This window comes from Montipora capricornis, chromosome 3 (genome assembly GCF_036669925.1).
Source record: "Montipora capricornis isolate CH-2021 chromosome 3, ASM3666992v2, whole genome shotgun sequence".
In the NCBI taxonomy this organism is placed as follows: domain Eukaryota; kingdom Metazoa; phylum Cnidaria; class Anthozoa; order Scleractinia; family Acroporidae; genus Montipora; species Montipora capricornis.
The window spans coordinates 3,197,801-3,207,800 of NC_090885.1; the positions used below are offsets into that span (position 1 = coordinate 3,197,801).

At 41.8% G+C, this 10,000-nt stretch overlaps 1 protein-coding gene across 2 annotated transcripts in view; it reads right to left on the minus strand.

Moving 5' to 3' along the window:
- Nucleotides 1–4,473: 4,473 nt before the first annotated feature.
- LOC138041937 (guanine deaminase-like) overlaps nucleotides 4,474–10,000 on the minus strand; it is a 25,617-nt gene continuing 20,090 nt past the window's right edge. The window contains exons 13-16 of one of the 2 annotated variants that reach the window (XM_068887632.1): nucleotides 9,210–9,244; nucleotides 7,414–7,497; nucleotides 6,426–6,453; nucleotides 4,474–4,921 (exon numbers count right to left, since the gene is read on the minus strand). In XM_068887632.1, the coding sequence (XP_068743733.1) occupies nucleotides 4,821–4,921; nucleotides 6,426–6,453; nucleotides 7,414–7,497; nucleotides 9,210–9,244 (248 nt within the window). In that variant the 3' untranslated portion in view covers nucleotides 4,474–4,820. Of the gene's footprint in view, nucleotides 4,922–6,425; nucleotides 6,454–7,385; nucleotides 7,498–9,209; nucleotides 9,245–10,000 lie in introns of both variants that reach the window. The other variant, XM_068887633.1, reaches the window with a different exon arrangement.

Consider the following 10,000-nt stretch of genomic DNA (forward strand, 5'->3'; position numbering starts at 1 on the left):
TATCCCTGGTCTGCAGTCTGCAGTCTGCGTTTTACACTGACCGGTTATTTGAGTGGTTTTTAGCAACAGAGGTTAATTATTCGTAATGCGATCGCTTCCGTTGCCGTTAGCAATGGGTCGCAAATTTGACACTTTTATCGCATTATCACATTACGCATTGAACCACGTTATCTATTATTCCTAAAAATCTAAAAATATTCGTGCCTTATCAGTTTTCGGTCGAATTTATGTCCAAGAAGGCAGATAAATTGCAGAAAATATTAGTTTTGCATCCAAAAATTCGTAATCAACGCTAAAATGAGCAAATTTTGCCTAGAAAACATATTTTACTGTTATTTTTCTTAAATTTTTTCGTTCAACTTTCGCTTTTATAAAATGTTTCAGTTTTCTGTAAATAAGTTATATGGTGTTGGAAAGCTTATTTTCTTAGCTTTAAAATGATGTATTTTTTCCCCCTAACTTAAATATTTTTTGAGAAAAAAAAACATTTTTTGGCGATGGCTGATTTACCGCGGTTTTCTCGCGGTTGGGAAAGTAGGAAGAAGAGTTAGGCCAGTAGCCAGGTTTTTAACCTGAGAAAAGGATCTGTTTCGTCGTACGAACGTGTGAGGACCTGTGAGCCAAAGGGCCTCTGCTGGTATGACTTCTGGGTGACCCCTTAATAACTTCTTACTAACCGAGCGCGAGGGCTGTACTGCCAGGGAAATATTGGCCCGAGGTCGTGGCAGTACAGACCGAGCGCAGCGAGGTCCGTGCAAAAACGACCCAGGGCCAATATTCCCCAGTACGGCTCGAGCTAGCTCGGTTAGTAAGTAGTATCTTTTGCTTTGTTTTTGCAAGCCCGTAATCGGCCCGTGGGCCAGTCACAATTTGCCTGGAACGCTGCACTCCGGGGGGGTGCACTCCGGGGGGGGGGGTACTCCCATATGAAACAGACGGAGATGCTCGTCGTCTCGCTTAGGGGTGTAAATTTTGGATTTTGGTCTCGCTTAGGGTGTTTCGGGCAAAGCGCCAATATTTTAAGCCGCCAAGGTCAAAATTTGCTTAAGTCACGCCCAGATTGGTCTCCTTTAGGAGTCACAAAAAGCTTGAGCCACGCCCAGATGGTCTCCTTCGGGGGTTAAATTTAAAATTTCCAACTAGCATCCCCGTGTGTTCCATATGGGAGTCCCCCCTTCCGGGGCTGCACGTACCACAGGCAACCCAGTGTACCCTCACGGAGGGTCTAGTATTAAATTAAAACGCTGTCCACATAGAAGCAGTTTTATTTTGTATGGTTTTTGATACTCCGTTAAAATCGATTAATCGATAAAATCGATATCGTTAAATACGCGGAAGACTGTGAGTATCGATTTCTATCGATTGATCGATAAAATCGATATCGATTAATTAAAAATTATCGATTGATATCGATTTATCGAACGGTTTTCCGATATCGGTTTTTATCGATTGGTCATACCGGGTTATAAAAAATGCGTCTAGTTAAATGATAAAGCATTACCGCCACGTCCTCAGAGAAAAGTTTGTTCATTTCTTTTGAAAAAAGGCCTGTGAAGGTCGAAACAACTAGGTTACCGTGGAGAGACATACTTAACAATTATTCCATGAGCGCGCGTTGGATGTGAGATGGTAAATAGCCAACGAAGCGTGTAGCGCCGATTGCCTATAACCAGTCTCATATTGCTGGTTTTCACTCACGTGACCAACAGCCATGCTTTTCAACGAAAACAAAAGGAAGCGTTTGCATAATAATAGATTTAAATTCCCGTAGGATTTGGTCGGGGCACCAACATGGGCGCCTTTTCTTTGTTTAGGGGCACCAACATGGCGGTCGTGACGTCATGTGAAAGCCAAGAATCAACAAGCGAGGTTGGAATAGACCTTTTCGGCTTGTACATTTTGTTTTCCCAATACAGATCATGTGATAATACTCAGGAGGTTTGGTCTTTTGTTTTGTTCATTAAAATGAGGGCATGCAAGCATGAATATGCCTGCATGCACTCTTTTTAATGAACAAAACAAAGGACCAAGCCTCCTGAGTATTATCACATGATCTGTATTGGGAAAACAAAATGTACAAGCCGAAAAGGTCTATAATTGTTTTATTAAATTCCTTAAACTCCAAAAGTTTGGAAGTGCAAAATACAAGCTAAAAAATCCGAGCGAAATCGAAAAAACTTGATGAAGAAGCGATGTTGTGTAACACCTGATTGTCAGACAGACAGTAGGCTCATCACAAAAACATTTCTTACCTTTTCGCGTACTTCTAAACGTCGGAATTGATCCAACCTTTCCACAAAAAAGTGTTTTGTTTTTTTTGCTTTATTCAGAGAGAAAAATCGCTTAGCAAATCATTTGCCATATAAGGTCGAACTACGGTATATGAGCTGATAACCGATATTGAGTAAACCAATCAGAGCTCGAGAAATGCATTAACCGAGGTTAAAAATTTAATAAAACATAATAAACGTTTAGGTCGACGGGAAGGTATTACGGACCTGTCAACAGAAAAGCATTCGAAAAACTTTGCAGCCTGTTAAAACTCAAGCGATGAACGTTTTAAACGGTTTGTGGGAACATGTGTAGCGCTTCAGTCCTTGACTGAATCCTTGACACAGTGTATTCCTCGTTGAGGAAACACCACGTATTAAGCGCTTAAATTTTGGATCGTCAACGTTTGGAATAAAGGGCATTGATATGACCAACTTACTGGGTTTGCTCTGTTAGGCCCTTTATTTGTTTTTGACAGGCCGTTTGCCAAACCACTACTCATCCAAACCCCTCAAACGACAACCGGAATTTAGACCTTATACACTATTCATTGTAGATGAAAGTGATTCACTGGGTCACTTGCGAACAGATCGAATGCTACAGTTATGAACACTTTGCCAGAGCCCCCTTCATGACCACTCGCGTTTAACTACAACACATACATACTTAATTAATCTCTCCCCATATGGGCTTTTCAGGGTCAATGAAACACAGCGAAACGACGGAACAGAATAACAACAACTGTTAAGAATCCCAACTCTGGCCGGAGGCAAACCAGTTAGCTATTTACAAGTGCAGCTGAGAAGTTGAACCAGGGACTACCAGGATCAAATTCAACGAGTGGTCAGAGCGGGTCTTGAACCCGGGATCCCCAGATCTCAAGGCAAGCGCCCTTCCCACTGCCTCCTCCTCTCATGGTACCGGCTATCAGGCTCCCGAACCCGACAGGCAGTCTTGTCCCTTGGAAAGCTGTGAGCGAGAGATTTGTCGGCATTTTAATCTGTGACAAATTCCTTTCCGACAACAGTCGCGACAGTGATGGCAAGCGTTATTCATCGTAGAAAGTTCACATGGGACTTGAACTTGTGCATGCGCTAAAATGATGGAATCGGAGAAAAACAAGCCAATCCTCAAAGGTTGTCGAAGAGTTTTTTAAAAACTAGTTTCTGTCCATAAAAATGTCATTCTAAAGTAATGCGCCTATCAAATCGAAACTTCAACATCCCCCCCTCCCTCCCGGGCAAACTATCTTCTGTGCCCGGGGAGTTGGGAATTTGACCTTTGCTTGCGTGGGGTGGGGAAAATTGAACCGGAAGTGTCAGTTTTCGAATAATTGTTTTTTTCGGGCGCCGAAGTCGCTGACAGCTATAAAACACGTGTTTGGACGAGATGGAAGAGTTTAAAGGAAGAGGTGTAGCATTTGTGAGCGATTGGCTTACACCGGATTATTTTCCTTATTCTTCTACAGTTTTCATTATGAAGGGAATGAACATTCGATGGAATTGCAAAATTCCTGCACGTGCAAAACATTTTCGGATTGTTAAAAAGTCAGTTGTTCATCAAACAACTTTGTTAGGACTTGCAATAGTTTTTTAGACTTGACAAAGTCTTCAACAATACTGATTTGTAAAAAACTTCGCGATTTGAACAATATTATGGAATTATTTTTATGGGATTGTGCCTTTGCGGTTTCCGTAGTTTTCTGTATCGACTTTACATGCACAAGGTTGTTGTTGGGCGGCTTAGGGCGTGAGGATCTTCCAAATTACAGCACCTTCCTGGATGAGATATAAGAAGATACTAGCACCATGTTAACAATCTTCGCTCAGAAGATTCTAGTGTAATTAAGTGGTATTTCGTAAACCTTGTTCCGCTCACAAGGGGTTATGACCTACCGAGTTCTCTCAATCGGTACCCTCGACTTGAGTTACAAATAAGCGTTCAATCAAAGATCTCTCGTATTTGATTAATATAACGGTCGTGTAAGTTCCGAAATGGATGAAATGGAAACCTGGTGTCAAACGTGAAAAGTTCATCCAATGTTAAATCAATCAATGCATGTTGCGAATTGAGTGATCACATCATCATATCATATCATATATCATTATTTACCCTCGGGTTTTTAGAGTAGCTTGGGGTAGCGAATATCTCCGAGCATTTACCCTCCCAACCATGATCCACCACAGAAGACAGAGCGCAACACCGGGAACTACACGCATTATACTTAGCGACAAGTGTGTGGGTTCTTTTACTTCCCACAGGATTATGAACATTGAAGGGTTGTGAGACGAAGCCTATACAGTTTATCTTCCTTATCCGAGAAGAATTGAAAGTTTAACCATTTGCAGATGTCATTACAAGGGCAGCACTTTCTCCCCAGTTATTTAAAAACCCAAGAAAATCTCGAGAATTAATGCAATTTCTTTTGCATTCTAGTCTGCACTATTCATTATTTCATTGAGTAAAATTTACACCCGAAACTATCATCTGTTCGTCTTCTTGACATTAGCTTTGCTTTGTGGGGCCTTCAAAAAAGAAGCACTGGCTCATTAATTGTAATGCATTGTGTTTGAGGTCTTGAGGACATCTCTTTCTTGTCCGGATACAAGTCTACCAGCTACAAAAACTTTCTGGATATTTCGATCATCACCTGAAATACACAAACATCGAATACAAAGCAAAAATTTGAGTACCACACGCAATTTACTTCATTCAAATTGCAATACGGCACAAAAAAAGACACGCGTTGAATTTGAAACGGGGCGGGCCTCAGACGATCGATCATTTTGTTGATGGGCATAACATTTCATTTCAGGATTTGGAACCCGCACTGCGAAGCTATGGACACCTGCACAAGGTCGTGGGATTCAGAGAACAGCTAGATTAGTCCACCACCTTATTTGGTTCCCTTGTAGGAGCACAGCGCCTTTTAGCTCACCACAAAATCAAACAGCTCCCAATTACAGTTTTCCAGTTAGGGAAGTTGGTCTCCAGAAGGGCGGGTCAAGAGGCTTCGTTATACTCGTTCTATGGCCATGTGCTTGTTGGTTTTTGCTGCTTTTTGCGTTTCGATGAATCATGTGGGGAGTACTCTTCGATCAGACATTAGCGAGTTTGAGTAAGGGACAACGGCAAAGTTAACGAAAACGTCACTTCAAAATATAACTTAGCACTATCGCAAGTGTTTCGCGAAGATTCCGGCTTGTTCACCTTGTACAATACGGGCAAAACTATCCCGTAAATGGATGGGTACGAACGGTTTTGAAGTAAAGATAGAACATTTATGGTTCATTGTTATATGCCTACATCTGTTGCGGTCATATTAGGGAGTTAACACTAGTGTTAAAACAAGTTCTATTGTTCAGTGTTCCCCTAAGGATTCAAAACACCAGAGAGTTGACCCTACAGTAGTGTCAACACTGGTGTTACACACTGTGTTTCTCTCAAGTGTCAACGCAACCACTGAAGACGGATTTTCAAACTTTTCATCGAGTTTAGTAAAACCCACCAATAAAAGGACTTTTTTCCTGGGGAGGCCACTTGTCCCGTCTCTATCATGTTAAGCGGGTTACATAGTCAATTGCCGAAGCCAGAGGCTTATATGGGAGGGGTAGCGCCAGGGGCAGGGGTAGAGCTTTAAGTTATTCAAGGCTAGTTCTCGAAGTGTTTAAGGCCGACATACACATAGCCTAAGAATTGGAGGCGCCTCTGCGGCTGCCAAAGCCGCAGTTCCTGATCGTCGCTTCAAACGTCAAGGTCATTGGATTAGCGATGCCACTAAGAACATTAAGGACTCGCTATCGTCTCTTCTATCTGTCTCGCAAGTATTAGGGATATAATTTTCGTTTTTGAGGGCCCTGCCTGGCAGGCCAGAATTGTGGGATTCAGCTGCCCCGAGGTTTTCTTCCAGTATTACAAGGAGCAAGTGGAATTACGGGAAGGTTTTTCACTCACGGCCCCCTTTCATTCACAACTTTTTCTGTCATGTTTTTGAAAAATTCGTTTCTTCGGATTTTTCTTAATACTTTTCCTTAGTGCACTAAACGAACGCTTGGCTTGGAGCGAGCCACACCCAGAGGTTGGTGTGTGTTTGGTGGGGTAGGTCCCCACGGGGAGTTAGATAAGAGGACTAAAATTATAAGTCGGTTACTTACCAAGCATAAGAAACTTCTGTACAACATCCTTGAGAAAAAAAAAAACAGCTTGTGAAAAGAGGGTGACATGTTATTAGTGGTAACCCAGAAATTTTCACTATTGTTTTCCTGCATAATTAATTAACGACTAGAAAGGTTTTAGAGCAACTTTCACGTTGTGGCCACTCAAAATTCTTCATGTAGGTTCTGTAACCACGTGAATGTACGGGATGATGGCAAAACCAGCAACCGAGTTCTCGTCCTTCGAGGTGTGACGAGAAGGAAGCCATCAGCCTCTGAAACGCCATGAAAATACTCTCGCTACTTGGTCTTAAAATAATAGGAGGATGGCAATCATTTAGCCCTTGTGAGCAATGCTCTACCTGCGAACGTTTTCTGGTTCGTTAGAGGTTTTTAGGGTGATGAGAGTCAAAAGGCAGATACTTGTAAGAATGTGGGAGTTTCGGTGAACAGTTGTCTCTAAATTTCCCTTGTCCTACCTGTGGACAATTAAATCCAGAAAAGACAAACACCTTTTAGTTTCTTCACGCTCAATGGTGAACTGAGCAGACGACTCAACTGGATTTAAATGTGACAAATGGCGTCCCGCTTCATTCCCGGCAATCGCAAAGATGGCATCGTCGACATGTCGTTAACAAAACAAAGGCTGGACCGGTGACGAACCAGAGTCCTTTGTTCTACATCTTCATTACCATGTTGGCAACGACGGAAACGGAGGAAAAAGGAAAGTGTCTAGTCGTTCTAGCGCTGGAGCACTAATTGGGGACTCTGTAAACTGAAATTACCCACTAACAATTAACGCAAATCAAGCACCCATTTCCGTGCCAAACAGTAGTTGATATAAAGTGCCATCATGTTTGAATAGTGTTGTGGCAGCAGATCTACCAAATCCTCAACCACAGTCATTATTGATGAGTTTAAACATCATGAACAAAATTATAAGCTGACGATATGTAATACCAATTTTAAAAAAAATCATCAAACATACCTCTGTGCCATCTGCCTCAAAACAGTCAAAAGGTGAATTCTGCGCCTCTGCATCAATCAATAGAGCATCAAAATCCTTACCGACCTGTAAACGACAGTTCAACTTAAAAGCGTAATTATGTTAAACATTTTACGTCAATGATTCCAAGTTCGAGTGAGGCCTAACACTACTGTGACGTTTTTTATGCCCAATTATTCCATCAGAGATCAACCCTAGTATTGGAATTGGGCCCACACAAGGACAGAGAAAAACTCTGACCAGGGTGGGATTTGAACCCACGACCTTCGGATTAGATCACCGCCGCTCTACCGACTGAGCTACGAAGGTCGTGGGTTCAAATCCCACCCTGGTCAGAGTTTTTCTCTGTCCTTGTGTGGGCCCAATTCCAATACTAGGGTTGATCTCTGATGGAATAATTGGGCATAAAAAACGTCACAGTAGTGTTAGGCCTCACTCGAACTTGGAATCATTAACCACAAAATGCTACTGAAGGACAACAGCTAATGATTATCATTTTACGTCACTTTAAATGTCAGTACGTAAGTTCTAGGCGAGTTCATACTGTGGTCCGAATAGGCCAAAAGCACGACAGCAATTCAAGTAAACTTGAAACGTAGACTTGACATCTTATTGCTTTAACGTGAAATACGCATTCGCAGGGAATGAAACCAGACTTAAGATCGCACTTCGGCTTCTTAGGGGGTATTTACATGAAGACGGAGACGAACTCAGACCGGTATGAAATTTTGGCAGCCGTTTACATGAAACCGGGACGAAATGCTTGGTACCTGGTTTCGGGATGAAATGACCTGTTTTGTCTAAAATATATACAGGCTGACCCAAAAGCATACAGGCTTCAAATTTCTGGACCCGGTCTGAGATTTGTTGTCATTTACATGAGACCGGTACGAACTCAGACCGGTACGAGAATTTGTCGTCTCGGTCCAGCAACCGAGACGAATTAAGACCGGCCTGACTGAGTTCATTGTCAGGCCGGTCTCATGTAAACGCATAAAAAGAAATGTATGGCGGCCGATACGAACTCATGCCGGTCTGAGTTAGTCCCGGTCTCATGTAAATACCCCTTAACTTGAAGATACCTCGTTTCTAAGGTTACAAAGTAAGGTACTTCAACTAAAATAAATCGCGTTCAAATTCAAAGTACAACTCGAGCATAGTTACAGCCTTCTGACATCCCTAGTATGAACCCGCCTAATTTCTTACTCTCATTTCTAAAGCCTAGGGTCTCATGTCCGAATATCTCTTCCAGTCATGCACAAAACAGAAGAAAGTTAGGATAAAGACTGGACAAGCATTCACTCAGAATTCAAGCTCAGAGCACAAATCTTACTCCAATCCAAAGAACCATATTTTGTCTCGTGTACCGTGAAGTGACAGTGAATTGTATGATAGGAGAAGAAAACCAAAACTTGAGAAAGTAATTGATCCATCGAACAAGTGTACATTTGTACGGGATTTTCACTGGAAAACAAGATAATGTCAGATATGTTTGCAAAGTATGAAGTAGCTTCTCTCTGAGGGAAGAGAAGGCCCTGGTAAAATGCTGCTCCCTTCAAAAACAGTATAGTGAAAATAGAGGCCGTACGCATACATGGCGGCCAATAAATCATTCTTAACTGTATGCTAATCATCCTCACTAGCGTCATGAGCATGAAAAAAGATACAAAAAAAAATTTCATTAAAATGACGCCAGTGAGGATTATTAGCATAACGACAAAAGAATAACTTATTGACCGCCATTTATGCATACGGTCTATTTTTTGGTCGGACAGTACCTCAAAATTCCCTATCTTTCCATCAAGGCCTAAAACTGAAATTTTCCAAAAATACATCATTACACAAAAATAATACATTATTACGAAGAATGATCCTTCGGATCTATGGAAACTATTTTGACCAAAAATTCTGGAAATTCCAGGCAAACCTGGCCATGTCCGAGTTCATATCTGCCTCCTCTTCAAAGCGAGTCTAAGTGCGAGGTTTTGCTCACGAAAATTAGTTTTCATTCAGATGTAAAAGTAGAACACATTACTATCACAAAAACTTCGCACTTACACTCGCTTTGAAGAGGACGAAGACATGATTATAACTTTTCTGAAATCCAATTTCGGAGTTTTGAAATGACATCATTTTTGTTCCAGAACGTTCCAAGAACCGGAAATACCGTTCTTAACAACTTATTCCTATTGCGTCCAGTTTCCACCAACTTTAATTTCTTGTTTCGGCCCGAATACAAAAAGTCTTTTGTAAAGCTGCTTTTTTGTATTTAAGGCTTCTGTTTTTACTAGCCACGTGAGCAAAAGCACAGTGTCAGCGGATTCAACCTCGCTCTCTTTCTTCTTTCCTTCCCTTTTTTCCTTCGTCCAGCTTTCATACTGATACATGAAATGAATCATATATTGGGCTGCGGATATGAAATCAAGTGGCTATGGTCCTCGCAGTTATGAACGCAATTTTAGCAATTGCGTAGAGAAGCCTGAAAAATCCAGGACTTCAACGGGGTTTGGTTAGAGCCTCGCACCGGGTTAAAACCACTTCCAAGTCCTGGATTTCCCCGCTTCTCTAC